This window comes from Vicugna pacos, chromosome 14 (genome assembly GCF_048564905.1).
Source record: "Vicugna pacos chromosome 14, VicPac4, whole genome shotgun sequence".
Taxonomy (NCBI): Eukaryota; Metazoa; Chordata; class Mammalia; order Artiodactyla; family Camelidae; genus Vicugna; species Vicugna pacos.
Genome location: NC_133000.1, coordinates 4,427,230 through 4,448,077, shown reverse-complemented (window position 1 = coordinate 4,448,077; position 20,848 = coordinate 4,427,230). Strand labels below are relative to the sequence as shown.

General features: G+C 48.3%; 2 protein-coding genes across 3 annotated transcripts in view; both read left to right on the top strand.

Moving 5' to 3' along the window:
* The window catches only part of FLT3 (fms related receptor tyrosine kinase 3), a 61,164-nt gene extending 56,501 nt beyond the window's left edge, over window positions 1–4,663 (top strand). Inside the window, exons 24-25 of one of the 2 annotated variants that reach the window (XM_072937359.1) lie at window positions 3,860–4,040; window positions 4,537–4,663. In XM_072937359.1, coding sequence (XP_072793460.1) covers window positions 3,860–4,000 — 141 coding nt within the window. In that variant the 3' untranslated portion in view covers window positions 4,001–4,040; window positions 4,537–4,663. Of the gene's footprint in view, window positions 1–3,859; window positions 4,350–4,536 lie in introns of those variants that run through there. The other variant, XM_072937358.1, reaches the window with a different exon arrangement.
* Window positions 4,664–8,118: 3,455 nt separating this feature from the next.
* Window positions 8,119–20,584, top strand: URAD (ureidoimidazoline (2-oxo-4-hydroxy-4-carboxy-5-) decarboxylase). The gene is made up of 4 exons (XM_072937356.1): window positions 8,119–8,471; window positions 10,629–10,716; window positions 12,467–12,804; window positions 19,903–20,584. The coding sequence occupies exons 3-4, from the start codon at window positions 12,630–12,632 to the stop codon at window positions 20,247–20,249; spliced, it is 522 nt and encodes a 173-aa protein (XP_072793457.1). The 5' UTR covers window positions 8,119–8,471; window positions 10,629–10,716; window positions 12,467–12,629; the 3' UTR covers window positions 20,250–20,584.
* Window positions 20,585–20,848: the final 264 nt, after the last annotated feature.

Genomic DNA, 20,848 nt, shown 5'->3' with positions numbered 1-20,848 from the left:
GACCCCAGTGTTTGTGATATCCGAAAGGTAAGTTACAGTCAGGCGACAGTGCATTCTGTAGCGAGAGATTTTAAAGATTTATTTAGAAAAGGAAAAGTACGCCAGGAACAGGAGGCGGGCTGGCCCTGGGGGAGGCAACGCAGTGGCTTCTGTCTCCCTTTCTCTCACACCCGCGCTGAGAGGTGGGCTTTTGATTGATTGGCGGCTCTTGTCCCTGGAGTGCTTACTCATGTTTGGCCCCTTTTGCTCATGTCCTTACTTATGGTGTCCACAGAAAAACCCATGGAGGGGGGCCTAAACCGCAGTGTTAATTACAATACAGAGAGCACTGGGTCCTGTCCATTAAGTCCTCTCTGCTGCCCCACAGTCGCAGCTGTCAGGTTTAACCAGTTTCTTGCTGACACTCATTTAGAAGTAAAGTCTCTTTTTGCTGGAGGCGGGTCATCTTCCAGACCATCCTCCCCCTCCTCCATCTGTCTGCCCAGTGCCCCCACTTATCTAACTACCTAACAACTTAATCTTTCTGGGGGGGGTTGGGGGCTCAGTTTCCTTTTCTAAAATATGGGGTTAACAAATCTTCCTTCATGGATGTGTACAGAGTGAATAAGACGATGTAGTAAAAAGACGCAGCAGGCAGAGGGCACTTAGTAGTTAATAAACATTAGTTAAATGTGAATCTGAGTCTTTAAATGGATTGTCTGTCCTCTTTTTCTAAATTAGGAAGAGTCTGTTTTCAATTCTGTAGCCTCTCCAGAGACCTGCATGGACGGTGTGTGTCTTCTCCTCCTATCATGATTTTTTTTTAAAAAAATCACATATGGAAACTCAGTTATTGTCAGGGAATTAGGTCAAAAAGGAAAGATGGAAAGCCCCCAGGGACTCTACTGAGCAGATGACACTGTCAGATAAACTGAGAGGAGAGCTATTTAGAGACACAAGGAATGAGTCATTTTTATCTGTTGGGCAGTTGGTCACGGATCCACAGAGGTGTCATTTGAGCCAAGCTGTGAGGAGTGAGTAGGATTTGGGCTGCTTGCTGGGGAGTGGGGGCCACCAGGGTGTCCCAGGCTGGGTGAGGAATGTGAACGAAGGTTCAGTGTTGAGAAAGTAGAAGAGAAAACAAAGGGTCGCGGCTGAAGTAGAGGCTGGTGGGGGGACATGGAGGAAAGCGAGACTGGACAGCCGGTGTGAGCAGGGTGCAGGGCCCACGGCTGCCGGGGCGGCCTTGGCTTTGTTCCGCACAGCCTTGCGGGGCAGCTCCGCCCACGGTGGGCAGAGCCTTGCTCCTCCTGCGTCTCCCCTCTTCGCATCTCCTAACACAGTCGCATCCAGTCCCTTGGATGGGAAAACAGGCCTTGCCAGCATGCCTGGGCCCATCTTTACTGGCGTGCACCTGAATGGTTTTTCTAGAATCTCTGTTTCTGCTTCATCATGGACCAGGGAAGAAAAATGGCTCTTGGAGAGCAAGTGGGACAGGGAGGGAAACACATCTGGAAAATGTGGGTTAGCCCTTTGGGTCTAACCCAACCCCAGTGGTACGGAGTGAGAGCAGAGAGATCACTGAGTAACACGCTAAGGCATTATTTAGACAATGAGGCTTTTGGAATGGACAGACATGCTTCAATATTTGTCTTAAAGACCCAGATCACTGTGTGTGATGACGGGTGTTTACTGGACTTATTGGGGTGACCCTTTTGCCGTCTATACAAATACCGGTCACTGTGATGTACACTTGAAACTAATACAGTGTTGTATGTCATTTATACCTCAATAATAAAGAAAGAGCCTGACCCAATGTTCCCTCCTCTCCAGAGTCTCCCGCCAACTTCCCCAGTCAGATTTCAGGCTGCTTCTTCTGAATGCCCACAACACTGTATATATCACTCTATATGGGACTCAAGTCATGTTGTGTGATAGTTCTGCTTTAAGAGTCTGTCTGTCTCATCACTAGACTTGATTCACGAGGGCAAGGATGATGTGTCCTCATCTTTACATCAGCTGGTGTCACCCCATAGTCAGGAGACAGTAACAGGTCACTAAACGAATGAACGTCGGCCTGAAAGTAGGTGAGGGCCGCATGTGTCTTGTTCACCATCGTATACCTGGCTGCTAGCATCATCTTAGCATAAAGCAGGTACTAAGCAAATATTTTTGGATGGAAGGAAGGAAAGGAGGCATAAAACTAAGTCTGGGAAAACAAAGGCAAAGAGTGGAAGGAAGGACCTCAGTGAAGAGGTGACCACAGCAGCAGACAGGAGCAGGCAGGAGTAAGGGAGGCGCTGGCAGTGGGAGGAAGGGGCGGGGGCGGACATGCGTGTGCCCTGCTTCCAGAAGGGGGCCTGGAGTCCTGCCGTCTCTCTTCTCCTATCAACCCCTATACATTATGGGAAATATATACATCTTTAAAATAGGACTGAGGCCATATTTCCCTTTGAAAGAAAGAAGGAGATCTCTGTGGACCAGGAATTAGGGACAATCCCTGGGACAATGAAAGCAGTTAAAGATGAGGTGGGAAGACCCACAACAGACGATTCTTTGAAAGACTAGAGAAAAGTGCTTTCCTAAAAGGGTACAAAGAGGTCTGGTGAGATTCTGCAGAAGTTCTGCAGTGGGAGCAACACCGCTGTTATAAACACAAGAATAAAATGGGTTGGGGGAGGGTGTAGCTCAGTGGCAGAGCACGTGCTTAGTATGCACAGGTCCTGGGGGGTTGAACCCAGGACCTCCAATAAAAAATACACAAACCAAGTTAGTGCCCCGCCCCCAGTTTTTTTTAAAGAATGAAATGGGTGTTAAAAGTGCAAGTATAACCCCTGGTACATAGGAATATATAACCTCAGGTTCGGTGTAAAAGGGAAAAAGAGAAAACATGATCAATCCAATAAAGTGGAAAAGAGAGAAACAAAAAGAATTCATGGAAATAGAAAAGACAAAATGGCAAGAATCAGTGAACTCACTTAAGAAAGAGAATTTCAAAAGTGGGTCCACATCTCGAGCCCTGGAGCCCTGGGAAGGCTCCAGAGAAGAGTGCTGGCAGACCCAGATGAAGTAAGGCCCTCTGCAGGGCAGCCCGGCGATGCGATTCACAATTCAAGGTGCAGCATCTCTGACCCAGCAATTCCGCCCCCCTCATTTATCCCAAAGATAGACAAGGTCACGTGCGCACTTCTCAGTTTATATTACACACCTAAATTCGTCAGAAGGTTGATCATGGTACGTCAGTACTGCGCAGCCCTGGGTTGCCAAGGAAAAGATGAGATGTGTTCGTGTTTAGTAAACAGTGAAGAGGTGTAACACAGGTAACATATTAGCAATTTACAACAAAGTGCTACAACAGAATCTACATCCGCGCCTGCTGACACCAAACTGGGTGTGAATAGCAAGCTCCCTCTAATGTCGATTTTAGCTTTTTTCTATATATCTTTCTATAGTGTTCAGATTATCTATATGAATGTGTATTAGCTTTACAATGAGACCAAAAAAAGTAGAGCTGTTCTCATTTTGGACGAAAATTTGAAGGTCACTAAACTCCCAAGTAAAAGCCCAAGAAATCGGCTGTTTTTATTGCCTGAAGAACTGATCTCCTTCTGTGGCCTTTGTCTTTTATGTTCTCTCTGCCTGGCCATAGGAGTTCTAGACTGAGATTTTACATCTAAGAGAAGAAACAATAATAACATAACATCTTTGACTGTGACTTGGTGTCTCCATTAATAAAAGGACCAGATTTGCTTTGTCCATTAATACGTAGATTATCCTCTAAGATCAAAGCATAATAAAGGTAGTAATTTGCACTGTAGGCACGTGACATGGAAGTCTTAATCAGACGGTAACCAGCGTCCTGTCTCTTTCCCACTTGCAGATGTATCAGAACATGGATGGCCATGTCTCCGAGCGTGCTTCCATCTACCAGAACAGGCAGCCTTACAGCAGAGAGGTGGATGCCGGGCTACCCTCTCCACAGGCTCACGTCGAAGATTCAGAGAGAAACGATTTAGTCTAAGGACTTCATTCCCTGCCCCCACACCTACCTTAAACAGGCTGTAGGTTACCAGAACAAGATTAATGTCATCACTAAATGAAAATATATTCCCAACTGCTGCTTTGCTGGACTTTTCTCTAGAAGCTCTCTGTATTTACTCTTGTTTCCAAAGGGACTTTTGTAAATCCAGTCATCCTTTGCACAAGGCAAGACGAGCTTTATTGGAGCATCTGCCTACATCCAAAGGCCTTCTCAGGCTGGCTTGAGTGAAAATTGTGTACCTGAAGTATACTATATTCTTATAAATACATAAGACAAAAGCATTTTGCTAAGGAGAAGCAAATATGATTTTTTAACTCTATGTTTTAAAATAATATGTAACTTTTTCAGCTATTTAGTGATATATTTTATGAATGGAAATAAAATTTCTACTATAGAAATGTTCATTATTGAATTGTTTACATAGTAGATTGAGGGTGAGACTTAGCTGGTGTTCACGAATCTTCTGAAACCATGTGAGATGTTTCGTTTGTGCCTGTGTGTTTTTCTTCTTGCAGGAAGGCTGATTCCTTCATCAGATTTTTGAGTGGATCCGTGACTCCTGCCCCCAGACTGAGTGAGGAACAGCTGATGCGGACTTCAGCTGGCTTCCCTGAAGCGGTGCTTTGCTTCTGTACCCTTCATCCTTTGAAGCTCACCATCCTTCATCCCACAAGCTTGTAAACTTGGATTTGTCCTCATCCCCTTGGCGAGGAACTTGGTGAAGTTCTGCCTTTCTTTCTTTTTCTTGTCCCTCTTCCCCTGTAGTGATTGCAGAGAAGAGCTCTCAGCCAGTCAGTCCTCTTCCCACCGCCTCTTAGCTGTGGGACCTTCAGCAGGTAACTCAACCTCTCTAGGCCTCAGTTTCCCCTTCCAGAAAATGGGATAATAATGGCATCTATCTTACAAGATTGTTGTAAGAATTAGATGAATTACACATGTAGTATATGTACGTTACACATACATACATATACAGTCGTCTTTCAGTATCCGTGGGGGACTGGTTCCATGACACCCCTCAGATACCAATATCCACAGATGCTCAACTCCTTTACATAAAATGGGATCATAGAGCTGGCCCTCTGTGTTTGCGCCTTCCGTATCCACAGATTCAACCAATCGTGGGTACAGGAGACCAACTGGATTAGATAAACATAAATCACTTAGATCCACGCCTAGCTGGTGAGTATAATGTGATATTGTCGTTGGCCCATAACTTTCTGGCTTTAATCCTTTGCTTTAGACCAGCTGCTGTACACTCAGAGCACACTCATCCTTTTTCGCCTAACTCTTCTCCCAGTCTCTCCACCCCCGAAGTTTTCTGTGCCGCTGACAAATTCTTCTTCCTAACGCACTGGTTGGCAGGTACGGCGCCTCGGCTGGAGCGCTTTCAGTGCCTCTGGGTCCACCAGTTAAAACCCACTGCTCATCCCAGCTTTCCATGGTCTCTTTAGCCAGACCCACTGCTCATGTCCAGCGGGAATGTCTTGGGCAGCCCCATGTCCAGTTTTTCTTTTCTTCACCCTCTATCCGGGATGCCAGCTCCCTTCTCCCCATACTTGAGTCCTTGCTGGGGACGAGAGGACGAGACCTGAGTGCCATCTTCTCCCCCGTCTCTCTCGGCCCCACCCTGAGTGACAGGTCCTCCTCTGAATCCTCGCGGGGGCTTTTTGCCTGGGTCATCCCGTTGGCTCTTAATATTGAACCTACCTACTTTAAGTACTTACCTTCTTAAGTAAACTTCAGTAAAAGCCCTTTCTTTTTTTTAGATTGAAGTAGTTGATTTACAATATAGTTTCAAGTCTACCACATAACGTAAACATCCTTTCTCTGGCTTGGATTTTGAAAGTAGGTGTGATTTCCTCTGAATTCTTTTTTTTTTTTTTTGATTTCCTCCGAATTCTATGCCTGACTCCCTTTGTGCGCACAGTCAGGACACAGTAAGTCTGAGCAGTCAATTTTCTACCTCCTCAAAGCATACCATATGCGTGATGTTAAAAATTCAAGTAATTTTATATTTTTACTTGTAGTAATATGTGAACTTTCCCCTTTAGGCACCCAAACCCCAAATTCTTCTCTGAGGAGCTACCGTTACAGTTTCAGCTGTAGTTTTCCCATCCTTGTATTTGCTATCATTTTATTTATTGTACTTTTAATAGTGGTGGGGAAAAAACATGTAACCTAAAATTTACCGTCTTCACCACTTTTAAGTGTACAGCTCAGTAGTGTTAAGCGTAGTCGCTTTGTTGTGAAACAGACCTCCGGAACTTTTTCATCTTGCAAAATACGAAACTTGGTTCCCATTCAACAGAGGCCCCCCCACCCTTTCCCTCTCCCTTCACCCTGTGGTAACCATCTTTTCCGTCTGTAGGAATTGGATGACACTAGGCACCTCACAGAAGGGGGATCGTACAGTGTTTGTCTTTTTGTGACTGGTTTATTTCATGTGGCACGATGTCCTCAAGGTTCACCCATGTTGTAGCAGGTGTCAGGACTTCCTTTTGAAGGCTGAGCCGTATTCCATGGTATGGATAGACCACATTTTATTTATCTAGTTGTCCATCAGTGGATATTTAGTTTGTTTCCACCTCTTGGCTATTGTGAATAATGCGGCTATCACCATGGGAGTGTAAATACCTCTAAGACCCTGCTTTCAGTTCTTCTGTTTATACACCCAGGTGTGGGATTGCTGAGCACATGGTAGCTCCATTTTAGATGTTTTATTGTGCTTACTATTTTCAAAGACCCTGTGGCAGTGATCAAGGGTTTTGTTAGCCATCCAGTTACCCACTCCGTTTCACTGGTCACAGCCCCGTGATTCGAGGACTTACGTCTCCCTGTTGTATGCAGTGAGGTGGGATGACTGTCAGGGGGCTTTGCCGTGAAGCCAAGGCGGGTCCTTGACTCAAGCCAAGTTAATAAACTTCCCCTTGTTCTGGAACTTTGTAGCTTCACTGGATCAGACAAGGACGGACAAGGAGTTGGAGCTGATAATTCACACGTACCGTCTCCGGCAGGAGTGACAGCAGCTCTAACTTCCTGGGTCCTTGGGGCTGCCTTGGTCCCTCCTCTTGCCCAAGCCTGGGTCACTGGCCTTCCTGCTGGGCCTGTGAGCCGCCCACGTGCTGCCCTAACTTCTCCAGAAAGTCCTCTATTTTTGATCATCCCACGGTCTTTCTAGCTTTGAGGGCTGCACTGATTTATTCTCCTCTGTACCTTCTGCGATCTTGATAGTAGTTGAGGAGGGAGTCGAGCGGCAGGCATTGGGGAAGCCCTCTTGAACTGCTTATGTGTTGGTGATCACAGGGGGGAAAATAAAAGTGAGTTAACGTTTACAGGCATGTTCTCCTTTTCCTTCTGCCCCAGTGATTGTGGTCAGGACACACGTACTTTCTGAACATGACTTCACTGTGGATGGAGCCAAATAAATACATTTGTACGTGGACTGACCTGTAGAGCACCCCTCTGGTTGCTGCAGTATTACAGGCACCAAACAATTTAATTTTCTTGAAAATGAATATTCTCTTGTTCAGGAGCTTTATAAAAATAAGTGTTGGGGGAGGGTTTAGCTTAGTGGTAGAGCACGTGCTTAGAATGCAGGAGGGCTTGGGTTCAATCCCCAGTACCTCCATTAACAAACAAAACAAAACAAAACACCCCCAGAATGTGTCATACACCATATCGACTTCCAGAGGTTAATTTCTTAAAGAAAAAAAGAATCTACATTATGCTAGATTTCACTCAAGGTATTACATGGAACTGTAATATATATATTAATATATATAATTATGGAACTGTAATATATATATATAATATATAATTATCACTGTTTATTCATGATCGGGGGAAGGGTACAGCTCAGCGGCAGAGCGCATGGTTAGCGTACAAGAGGTCCTGAGTTCAGTCCCCAGGACCTCCATTAAAAATAGATAAGTAAATAAATAAATCCAATTACCCCCCCAAAAAAAATTCATTTTCACATAATGACATTTGAAGTTTCGGGGGTTGGGTGGGGTCATGGGTTCACAGGTGTTCCTCATGGTATTATCCTTAATAACGTAACTTTTGTAAACACCAAATATGATATAAAAAAGCCCACATTTTCTTAGGAAGGATGGCGTTGGAAAATGAAATTAGACTCTTTTAAACCCAGCCCTTATCCCAGATTTGGTTTTAGTTTGGGTCAAATTGTGTCCCTGACACACTACACATTTTTGTCTCGTGTCAGAGCACACCTGCCCCGATCTCAGGGAAGTGCTGCTGCCGCCGCCTGGACAGCCCCGCGGCAGCCCCTTGCAGGGGTCTTGCCAGCAGGTGGCGCCCTGGGACTGCTGTTGTCCTTCTGGCAGCCTGACTCCAGGACACACCCTGCCTTGGGGAAAGCACATTTTAAGAAGCGGAATTGAAGGGAAGGCCAATGTGTTGATTAGATGGAAAAACAGCCTCTATGCAGGTAACTTCACTTCATTTATTCACCAACTGTGGTAGGGATTGTGCACTCCTTGTGCACTATTCACACAGTCCCAACAGTGACAGCAGCCCGATGCCAGATTCCTTCACAGGACCTGGTAGTCACCACTCTGTTGGATGCCGTGCGTTCATTTGCACAGGGAATTGACTTTTGAACTTATTTTTCTTGGAGTACCTTCTTTGTTGAATTCTCTGAGCCTGGACTGGCCTCCTGTACCGAAAACGAAGACTGTTTCCGGGAGTAAGAGAAACACCCCGCGGCGAGGGCTTGCGGCAAGCAGATGCCTGGGTGACCTCCCGTCACAGAGGCAGCCCTTCTCCCACTGCCCTCACTTGTCTTTCTTCTTGATCGTGCTTCTCTCCCCTCAGCTCTTCACGAAGGATCATCTCAGTAACAGATTTGTCTGCGCTCCCCTGCCGCGCCCACTATCATTTTTGTCAAAAATAAATGACATATCGGTGTTCACATTTGTTACTGTCTGTGTTACAATCACCGCCAGCAACAGAGAAAAAGTAGGAAACACTTATCACCTAAAAAAACACATCTTTTTAGTTCCTGGAAATCCAACACATATTAAGTTTTAAATTATCTTAAAGAGGCAGAAAAATCTTCGATGATTTTTTTTTGCGGTAAAATATACATAAGTAAAATTTACCATTTTAGCCATTTTGAATTGTACAGCTGAGTGGCATTAAGTACATTCACACTGTTGTGCAACCATCACTGCCATCCATCTCCAGAACTTTTTCATCTTCTCAAACTGAAACTCTGTTCCCATTAAATAGTCCCTATCCCCCCTTCCCCCAGCCCCCGGCAGCCCCCTCTCTCCCGTTTTCTGCTTCTATGAATGTGGTTACTTCATATAAGTGAAATCATGCACTACATGTCTTTGTGTAACTGGATATTTCAGCTAGCCTAATGTCTTCAAGGTTCGCTTTGAAGAATTCTTTATATTATACTTATTTATGGATAACACATTGTGTGCTAAAGCTGTGCTGAATTTACATGGACTGCTGCACTGAACACATTGCGAGGTAGGAGCTGGTTCTGTGCATTCAACACACAGTGAAACCAAGGCTTAAGCCTAAGAAGGTTAAGTCACTTACTTAGATACGTGGAGATACTAAGTGCAGGCTTGACGTGTCACCCACGCCTGCCACCTCCTCACAGCCACACCGGCCGCAGCAGCCCCCCTGGGCTCCTTCTGCTAGAAATTCATCTTGCTTTGTCTCAGTCCTCAGCCAGTGAAAGGAGCCTGGTGACAGCAAGATTACAGGCGTTCCAACGCCCAATGCACCTTGAATTTACAGTGTGCACATAGGAAAGCAATTTGCCTTTCTGGTATTTTACTGAGAAAACATTTCTGCACAAGCTCTGCTCATGCAAAATTAAGGGCTGTAGTTAGTTGAAGGGAGCAGATGCTGGAAATGTTTCAGCTAAAAAACAATGAAAATTTGACTGGGCCTATTTAAGAATTTTCTCTAAGTACTGTTAGAAGTCTCTTATCTTACAAGAAAAATGATAATGTCAAATATAATCTATTCAGCCATCAGAACAGAAGAATCATATCTTGAATGGTTAAAGGCAAATTATGAGGTTACCTCTCTGTATAAATTAACTTGAAAATAATAGCTTTATTGATACATAACTCATATTCCAGACAATTCACCATTTACAGTGGACAGTTCAATAACTTACCTTTTTGCTCAGATGAAAATTGCCTTACCTCTGACCGTCTTCCATGCCTTTGATAGATTTGACTGGAGAGAGTCAAACAGCAGACACAGAGCCCACGCAAGGGTTGCCAAGTTCCATTTTAGGAATTTGGGTGTGTTTTACGCTTTTGTTTTTGGAGGGTTTTTTTTTGTTTTGGGGATTTTTTTTGGTGGATGTTGTTTCTATATCCATGACTATTTAATACCTTAACCTTTTGTGTCTTGAAGGTTCAGCCCTTAGTAGGCGATTTGGAATTAGTAGGCTACTGTTATGCAATAGGTAACACAAAATAAAAGGAGGTTAGCTTCCCAGTCTCTGGCAGAAATTCAGCACTGTCCTCAGCCAGGCCCTTCCTAACGCTCGTATCAGCATTTCCATGAGAGGAGTTTCCACTTGCAACTTCAGGTGTCTGTCTCTTTTCAGCTGCTCTCAGAGGACCTGAGAACCGCCAGGCTCCAAGTCCGGGCCAGAGGACCATTGGTGGGGGATCCTCCGTGTGCAGAAATAAGAGGTAAGGGTCACACAAAATGGGAGGGGGCAAAGAGCAGTGGAGCCGGGACCCCTTCTCCCTCAGCTGCTGTGCCCATCTGCTAACCCAGGACCAGGGTGGGAACAAGGCTGGGGAGCCTGGACAGATGGATGGTGGGGGCTAGACAGACCGCACCCTCCCATCCCCACAGTCAGAATGATCCCAGGCTGAGGGCGCTGGTGGAGGGAGAAGGGAAGACATGGACATTGGCCATGAATTGAGTCTGTGGAGAAACCTGCAGGGACAGGAAAGGTGGCAGAAGAAAAGAGAAAATTCCATGGTTGGTCCCTTGCAGAGATCGTGCACAGGAAATGTTATGTCAGTCCACATTTCTGCAGTGCTATGAAACTTTGATATATGAATGCACTGAATCTTTGCAAAAATCCCATGAGGGAAATACTCTTATTATCCCCATTGTACAGACAGAGAAACTGAGGCACAGAAAAGTTCAATAACTAGCCAATGTCAGACGGCAGGTGGCAGAGCCTGGGTCATAATTCTCCCGGGCCTGTGATCTCCACACTGTGCTGTTTGCCGGAAAGTGCACACAACACTGCACCCAGGACCCAGTGTGTTTCCACATATCTCTGTGAGGGATACGCTATGTAAGTATTAATCTTACATATACAGCTTCCTTTATATTCAGAGACATGGCCTATAATTGTGGTATTTCTGGGGTCAGATTTACCCCTTCGAAAAGCAAATTTTATCAACTGCTTTTCAAGAGACAAGGCCTCTGTGGGTTCTTCAGTCGTAATCCTTTGGCCCAGGCAGTCAGCGCGAGGCCTGCGCTGAGAAACGCCAGCGACAGAGTTAGAACAGATATCTGTGGCTGCTGGTAGATTTTCATGGGCACTATAGTCGCCTGTCACCTCTCATAGACCACAGGGGCCAGCGTGACCAATTTACTAACGCTAATGTGGTTGCCCACTTACCAACTTTTCATTCCGATGAAAGCAGGTTTGGAAGTAGCATGACTTTTGGAGATATGTTCGCATTTTCAGTTCTAAAGGGAAATAGCAATATCTTTCTTTATTTTGAAATTTTGACCCCTTCTTTTCTCTGACTTGATCTTCCACAGTATTTCTGTTTTGAGTATATGTCAAAGATGTCAGGGTGAGAAATTTAATCTACGTGGTCATCAAATCAGCTAATTCACTACATGGTGTTTATCACATGCCTACTGTGGGCAGGGTTCTTGGCGCCCAGGACACGGAAGCAGACAAGGCACACCGTCTCTGGGTTTGTGGAATTTGCCATGGCTGAGAGGGGTATGCAAAGAAGTAAACACAAAGAGCAAGGTGATTTCAGACAGGGACAGGTACGTCCAGGAGGAAGACAGCACAGCGATGTCTGAGTGACTGAGAGTGGGGCAGAGGGATTCCCCAGATGCTGCATCTTGTTGACTGAGTGTTCATTAAGTGCCTATTGTGTTCCGCATGGGAGATACAGAGAAAGGTTGAAAGTACTACCTGTGCACAGCAGCAACAAGATGGGAAATTGAAAGTCAGGTGTGTTGACTTGTGACCCAGCTGGGTTACCAGGAAGCGTTCCCTGGGATGACAGATGTTAAACCCTTAATGGCACCAAAAGTATATCTGGCTTGAATGCTGTGAGGGAAATACGGCCTCTGCTGGCTTTGATGGTGGGGAGAGTTTGGACACGTTTACCCCTTTGCAAGGTCTCCGCTCCCTAGATTAGACCTTAAGCCTGTGTTTGTTCATTGCACAAGGACTCCAGGTCTGATTCTCCCAGAGGCATTTAAAACATGCCAAGCTGGTGTTGCATAAAAGACAAGCTTGTGCGTTCGGCAAATATAACCAGTGAGCAGAGCCGCGCTGCTCACTCGCCCAGTGGGGGACCGAAGACCTGCTGCCTCTCGTGGGACACAAGCGATGGACATTGAGAAGGTCAACTCCATGGACTTCAGAGAATTTGTGGATGTGTTTGGGAATGTCATCGAGAGATGTCCTCTGATCGCAGCCGCTGTGTGGTCCCAGCGCCCATTCTCTAACTTGGAAGATTTAGAGAAGCACTTTTTTGCCTTTATTGATGCTCTCCCGCTGTCAGGTAAGGCTTTGGCATTAGACACCGAGATTCTCCACCAAGGGCTTTCAGATGCACTTATCAAAGTATACAGATTGGTGGGGGAAGGTCTGGTGGCTTCTTTTTTTAGTTTGTAAATTTTAAAAAACTTTATACAATTTTAAAGGTTACTTTCCACTTACAGTTAGTACAAAATATTGGCCATATTCCTCGTGTTGTCCAACACATCCCCGCGTCTCAGCCCCAGCAGTCTGTACCTGCCTCCCCCACCGCGGCCTGCCCTTCCCCCCTCTGGCAATCACACGTTTGTTTCCCACATCAGTGAGTCTGCTTTTTTTGTTATCAAGATATTTTTAGATATTTTAGCCTCATTGCTCATCACTGGTGCACATATTTAGTTACTTTTGGGGCCCGGGTCTGTTTCCTCAGACTTTTTAAGTGAGAACCCGGCGCTTGTGGCGTCAAGCCGGGAGCGGAGTGAAAGAAGGTTCTTGGCTCAGCTAAACTGGTTGTTAAATATTAACGCTGGGGTGGGGTGGGGGGTCCCAGGAACAGGCACTGTCTCCTCAGGCCGCACAGTGGCCCAGGGGCCAGAGGTCAGGCGGGGGGCCCACCCTCCCAGCCCCATGCTCACTTTGGGAATGTCCTGATGCAAGAGAGGAGACAGCTCCGTATCAGAGTATCTCCGGAGCCCAGGGGAAAGAGCAAAGGGCTGACATTTTTACCAGAAACAGCCGGTTTGGACCAGACTGCTAAGGAACGTCCACCACTCGGGTCAACACTCCCCTGGGGGAGTGAGGGGGACAAAGACAAAAACCTGAAGGAATCCCTCTGGAGAAAGGGGGGAAATGGCTGGTATCCTTTGGGTGCAGAGAGAAAAGGAGGCACTTGTGGGTGTGGGGTGTGAGGTTAGGGTCAGGCCAACCCCAAGTGACTCAGAATGACACACAGCCCCATAGGAGTTCAGAGGCCAAAGGTTAGCAGCCAAGGCTGCCCCCTGGGCTGTCCTCCAGCCAGCTGAAGGGATGGCGAGGGAGAGGGCTGCCTTGCTGGGGGGCTTCCACAGAGACCCGGGCGGGAGAGAGGAGGGTGGTCTCCTCTCTTCCACAGTAAGGACCCCAGTCTTGCCTGTCAGCCCCAGTCTTTGACACCAGGCATGGTTTCTGATTGTCAGAGGAATGGCTCCCAAATAAGGAACTCGTTTTAATTCATTTCTGGCACATCTAGGAAGAGTGGAGGATGGGGGATAAAATCAGACTGACAGGAATTCAGGGGCCATGCTGACACTCACCCACTTCTCAGGACCACTCCAAAGCTCAACCCTCAGCTCCACCACTGGGCTCAGACACCAGGGAGCCTCTGCATGGTGGCCGGTGTCAGAATCCCCATCACTCCGTGGATAGGAAATTGGGACTTGATAAAGGCCTGCTGAACGAGTGAATGAAATTGTTCCTAAGAGGATTTTGAAAGATTCTGGTATTAGCCCATCCCCACACATTTTAACTAGAGGGACTTCAGTGGCAGTTCAGTGGGACCAAGTGCCTGGAGGGAGCTAGGGCCACCTGGACAGTTGTTAGCTGCTGCACTGGACACAGTTCATTCGAGGGCCCTCCCTGATGGTGGAGCCTGCTTCTCAGCCCTAGGCTGGTGTCCACACTCGCCTCGGGCAGCTGGGAGCACAGCCCGACTCTTATCACCTTGCCCTGTATCTAATCACCTTAATGGCATTAGACGGGTGGGGCTAGCAATAGTAATAAATAAGTCACTAAAATGTATTTAATCCTTGCTATTGGTGTGTTTCAGACAGTTTTCCAGACACTTCAAGTTTGTTAACTGATTTAATCTTCATAATAATTCTATAAAACAAGTATTATCACTACTCTCCCCATTTTACAAATAATAAAATTGAGGCACAGAGAGATTAAGTAACTTGATCAAGGACACACAGGATTCAAACCCTGATGGTCAACCCAATACCTTTTGAAGGATTTTCCAGAGAATCAAAAAGTCTAGAAAGAGTTTCTGGGGGTTTCATTTATTTATTCATTAATTTATTCAATTTACATTAATTCTCTATGTCCCAGATCCTATGGTTGTTTGTTTATTTTTAAATAATCAAATAAAATACGATTCACTGCATAGTCTAGCTTTGCTCCTTGGATAGTCAGCAAAACACTGGGTGTAACAGAGTCTTTGAATCCTAAAACTAAAAGGGACCTTAAAGAGATGTTCAGGATATAGTGATCTACCTGGTCAAGGATTTATTTTAGATGATCCAAGAAACTCTGCTGCCGTTAACAGAAAACTGATCATCCTGTTTCTAGAGTAAACCAAGGTTGACAACCCATTTAGGTGACGCTATGATGATTATTAACCAGTAGGTGGCAGTCCAGGATTAATATTCAGCTCCAGCACTAATTGGCAAAGAACCCTTTCAAGCTAGTTTCTGATTTCCAAGCCAGAGGAATGGGAATACTAAAGGGAGGAAGGTTCACACATAGACACACACAGACACACAGACACACAGACACACACCCCAATAACAACCCAATTCAGTACTGATTAGTGATAAAAAATAAAAGAGCAATAAAATTGTCATAACAATCATGCATCTCTTTGTGGCATTTCAGAATTGCAATAATGCCATAATTCCTTATTTAATACTTATTTCAGGACATAGTTGTTGAGTGAATGATACAGTTGGATACTAAACATTTCCTTAAATACAGGGTATAAGGTATTTAGATGAAGCTATTAAAATGTGTTCATTCGGTCAAAGAATATATAACACTCCTTTCCAAGAGTGATGTGTTAGTCGGTAAGCACTTACTGAGTGCCTGCTGTGCCCAAGGAATCGGCCCAGGCATCGGGATAGAGCCATGAACAAGATGAGTCCCTGCCCTCAGTGAGTTTACGGTCTAGGGAACAGAGACAGAATTAACATAAGTAGGATCACTTCAATTCTAGACACTGGTAGAATGTAATGTGTTTTTTGTAATATGGTAGCAAATATGTAATAAAAGAGGTCTTTCTTAGGAAGTGATATTTGAGTGTGAAACCAAAAGAAGAGAAGGAAGCCATCAAAGATCTCAGAGGACGCCACCCTAGGAAAAGGAACATGAGATTTTTGACATTTGGTGGCGGGGTGGGGCACAGAAAGACCAAGGTGTTTGGAGAATGGTGGTGAGTGGAGGGATATGAGGAAAGAGGGCTCGGGTGGTGGAACTGTGGCAGCAGGAGAAGTGAGAGGTGATGGCTGGGTGGCCCAGGGTTGGAGCAGGAGGGATGAAGAGATGTGGCTGGATTCTCAGAATAGGTTTTAGAGTCAGAGCCATCCGATGTTTTTGATGGGTTTCTTGGGGGAAGGCAGGTCAGAAGTAGAGAAATTAAAACTACCTCCAATGCTTTTAGTCTGAGCAACTGAGTAGGTGATGGTGCTCTTTTCTACAATGAAGAAGAGTTCAGAATTGAGAGGACAGGATGGAGAAGGGGAAGTTGTGAAGTCTGGAATGCCTAGTAATCATCCAAGTGGAAGTATGGAGTGTTCTGTTGGCCCGTAACAAAGGAACTCAGTGGAAAGCCATGGACTAGACTAGATCTGGGTGTCATGAAAGAACCGATGGCATTTAAAGTCATGGGACTAGATGAGAACCCTTAGGGCATCAGTGTGGATACAGAAGGGAAGAGGTGTGAGTACTGAGTTAGGGTACTTCAGTGTTAGTGATCTGGCAGAGCAAGGACCAGTGATGAGAGTAGGCAAGTGTGGTAATCTTCCAAGGAGAGAGAGTCAACCATGTGACATACTTAGAGGTTGAAAGACAAGAGGACAGAGCACTGGTCACTGGGCTCCAGCCAGAGGTCATCTGTGACATGATGGGTGCAGATTGGTGGGTGGGTGAAGCTAGAAGCTTAATGGAGTGAACCTGGAAGGAGAGGTGAGGAAGTGGAGATGGTGCGTTGACCATTCCTTTGAGGAGTTTTGCTGTATAAAGGAGCAGAGCCCAGAGAGGAACTAGAGGACACCCGAGAATCAAGGGACGCTTTTAATTTTGTTTACAGGATGAGTGATTCCAGCGCATGTTTGTGTGTTCATGAAGCCAAGGTGGTGGTAGTGGGGCAGGGGGGACTGATGTCTGAATTGTAGCCTTTGAGGTGGAAGGAGGGGCTGGCTTCAAGGACACAAGTGAAGAGGCTGGTCTTTGACAGACAGGACAGGTGATCCATTGTACCTGGAGGAAGAACACACTAGTAGGGGCACTAGTGGACTGTAATGGGGTTCAAGGCCAACTGCCTGCTCTTCAGTGGCCATGACTGTCTGGCCTGTTCTTCTGTTGAAACAGGGAGTGTCAGCTCTATGTCAGGAACTCTTCTAGGTGCAGAGAGTCATGATTTGCAGTTGCAGGAAGAAAAAAAGCTTGTCCACACCTACATCTCTAGAGGTCGCATACCAACAGCACAGGCAGAACTGTCTAAGGTTTTAGGAATGACTGAAGAACAGGCAGCACTGAGAGGCCCTGTGAGCCACAGGACATTGACTGACCGGGCTGGGCTTGGGCATTCCAGGTGGGAGGCCCCCAGGACTGAGGCCGGGAGGTGGGAGGCACCCAGGCACAGTCTCCAGCCCCCTCCTGGGGTTTAAGAGCACATCTGGTGATGCAGCGCCGTAGGCCAGTGTGGCTGGGTCAGTGCTTCCTGGGCAACACCCAAGGGGTCAGTGGCTTGGGGCAATAAAGATGAAGTCTTTGGGTCAGACTCTGTTTCTTCGGAGCTACCATCGCCTGCACTGCTGGACTCCCCACACCTTCTTCTTTTTATCTGCAGCTGAGGGTGTGTGTGTGTGTGTGTCTGTAAATTCCAGTTCCTCTTTTCTGGTCTCTTCTTCTCTTCGCTCTGCCCTTTTCTCGGCCTCCCTTCTTTCCTCTTCCTCCTCTTCTCCCGCAACCAGTGGGAAACACATGCTCAACCCTAGGCAAACATTAACCCCCGGTGATGTTCTCAAGGGGGGAGACCAACCAGAGGAGTCAGCAGCGAGATGCCAGGACCAGAAGGGAGAGGCGGGTGCGGGGTGCGGGGCGGCTGTGCCCCGCGTGGGAGAGGGAGGGCTGTCAGGGGCGGCAAGGGGACCGACCCTCCCCTCCTCCCCGGGACCCTCCCACCGCTAACTGCTTCCTCCAAGCTGGGCCTCCGCAGAGTAAAAAACAGGAGGAAGGGAAGCCCGAGAGAGGGGGAAGTCTGGTGAGAAGCCGGGGTCTCAGTCCCCTCGCCTCCAGGCGACTTTGAAAATCGGAGTAAGCCGGGAGGGGGCGGGGCGGGCCCGGGGGCCGCCCAGGACTCGGCTCCCAGGCCCCGCCCCCCCGGCCGCCCGCAGACCCCCCGCCCGCCGCCGGTGCGGCCCAGGCTGGGTGGGTGCGGAGCAGATTCCGGCGCAGCTCGGCCTGAGGCCCTGGAAGAGGCTCAGCACAGTCACCTCCCGGCCCAGGGCTGGGCCCCGCTCCCCAGGTAGGGAATTTACCGCCTGCATTTTCTCACCACCCGGACACGGCTGCACGCGGGAAGCGGGAACCAACCAATTCCGGTTTGCAGTGCCCGAGGGACAGGGCCCAGGAGAGGGGTTCTAAAGCGGTGGCGGTACAGAGTAGGGATTATTGGTGACATGCGTCTCGTTGTGAACTCCTCTTAACCTTGTAGGGGCAGCTAGTGCCCCAAGACGCCCGCGGTTTGGAGCCCTGGATCGCGGCACAGGCGGCCACTGGCTAAGTGACCTTGGGCAGGTCACCTAAGCCTTTCTGAGCCTCTGTTGAGTCCTCTCTTCAATGCAGATGTTTCCCCCCAGTTCTCCCTGCGTCTTAGGACACTGGTGCACAAATTAGACAGCACAACCCCAGTCATCCTTTAATCGGGCAGAAACTGTAAGATTTAAGCAAGGGAAATTTATGCCATAAATAAAGGAGGGGGTTAATGATTCCCTTTTCCAGTGGAGACCCCTGCCTGTCCCCAGCCCCAGGGTCAGTTGCTTCCAGCTGCACCCAGCGCAGTTGCACTGAGTTTACTAGGACAAATAATATGGCTATTTATTGAATGTTTGCTAGCGTTAGGCGCTGTTTGGGTATATGAGTTGTGTCTAATCCTGGCCAATACTCAGCAAGTTAGGTGTCATTACCCCAGTTGTACAGATCGGGCTCCCTGCTTACCAAATCTGAAATCTTGCCCAGCCCTAAGGATCCTAACTCTCTTTAGAGAGCTAAGCAAAATGATTGGCCGGAGCTCAGGAAAACCTCCTGGATTAGGACTTAAAATCCCAGGTATTACACCAGGGGTTGCCAATTTTAGGAGATTATGGGAAGCTGTCTTCTAAGGAAACCTTACGCTCTGAGATCGCTTTAAGATCGACAGAGAAAGAAAATGAGCCTCAGACAGGGTGGATGGTGAGTGGGTGCTATTTTCCTAGAAGGAGGAAAGCCACTTTCGTTCAAAGGGCCTGAAGAATTCGGCTGGAAATGGGTTTCTTTGCAGTTAATCATCTGCAAAGCTCTTTGGCTGCCTGATTCCAGAAGCCCAGAACTCACACTTAGGGTCACAAAAGCCTGGGCATTTATTTGCCAAGTCCCATGGATGTTATCCCTATGGACCCTCCCCGCCCCCCCCCCCCCTTTGGAACAGAGAGAAACCCATTCCATGGCTTTTGCAGGAAGTCTTCAGGCCCTTGTGTCCGGCCCTCTTCGACATCAAAGCCCCCCTGAGAGCAAAGGACTTTGAAAAGATACGAAATGCTCAGGCTCCTTATCGCGTCCCTGCTCCCTCCCGAGCAAGTCGTAAATTCCGAGCCTCAGCGGCCTCTCCCTCCGCTCTTCTTACCCCAAGGTCTCAAAGGACAAACTTGCCACTTCCCGCCCCGCCCCTGGGTCCTGGCCGAGGCCTAATGAAGTGGGGACAGAGGGGTGCAAGGTTCGGGACGTGCTTGAGGGGCGCCCCGAGCCTCCAGGACACCCCCTTGTTGTCCCTCATCACCGCCCGGGACACTGCTTCCCTCTGAAGCCCTCTTCGGGGCGGGGCAGGAGGTCCGGCTGGGCCCGCACGCGGCGCCGTCACGCGCTCCTGCCTCCTGTCTGTGCTTCTCCGCAGGCCAAGAGGGCATCCTGCGCTGCCACCCGGACCTGGCGGGCCCCGAGCTGCAGCGGGGCACGCTCACCCCCGAGTCGCAGCGGGAGCAGAGCGGCGCGGGCCTGATGAACCTGAGCGCGGCCGAGCGGCTCCGGCTGGCCGAGCTCAACGCGCGGTACCAGGCGCGCTTCGGCTTCCCCTTCGTGCTCGCCGCGCGCCTCAGCGACCGGGAGGCGGTGCCGCGGGAGCTGGCGCGCCGGTTGCGCTGCCTGCGGGCGCAGGAGCTGAGCACCGCCATGGACGAGGTGAAGAAGATCGGCCGCCTGCGTCTCGCCGACCTTCTCGGGAGCGACTTCCCCAAGCCGTAGCGGGACCCGGGACCCCGGACGCACGTCGGGCCGCGCGGGGGCCGCGGTTGCACGCGGTGTGCCTGAACGGCGTGCGCACCCGCGCACTTAGGCCGCGGAGAACCGAGTCGCACAAATAATGAACCCCTTTGTCCACCTACCCCTATGCGCACGCTTCGCCAAAATATCCAGACAGTTTCGTGCTTTGCCCCCAGTTTATCTAGCTCACTGCTTCCATTCTTCACTCCTTTGCGGCCCATGGCACACCAGTCTTTGTGGATACCAAAGCGCTTATTCAGCCCTTTTTGTTTCCCCCACCCTCTCCTGCTAAGCCCGAACCGCAAAGTAAAACGGACGAAAAAGGAATCTTTTATTCCACAGCAGTTGGTCTGTCTGTTTTTTCTTCTCCCACCTCAGTGGCTGCACCCGACATTTACATGTGAGCGGAAGCGGCTTCCTCGCTCTGGGACACCTACGGGAGCCGGTGTAAGGACAGCAAAGCGCCGGGGAAGGCACGCGAGGGGCACGGTGGGCGGGCGAGAGCCCCACAGTGGGCTGCGCTGGGAAGGCGCCCGGTGGGGGCAGGCAGAAAGCGCTGGGAGTGGGGGTTCTCCAACCCG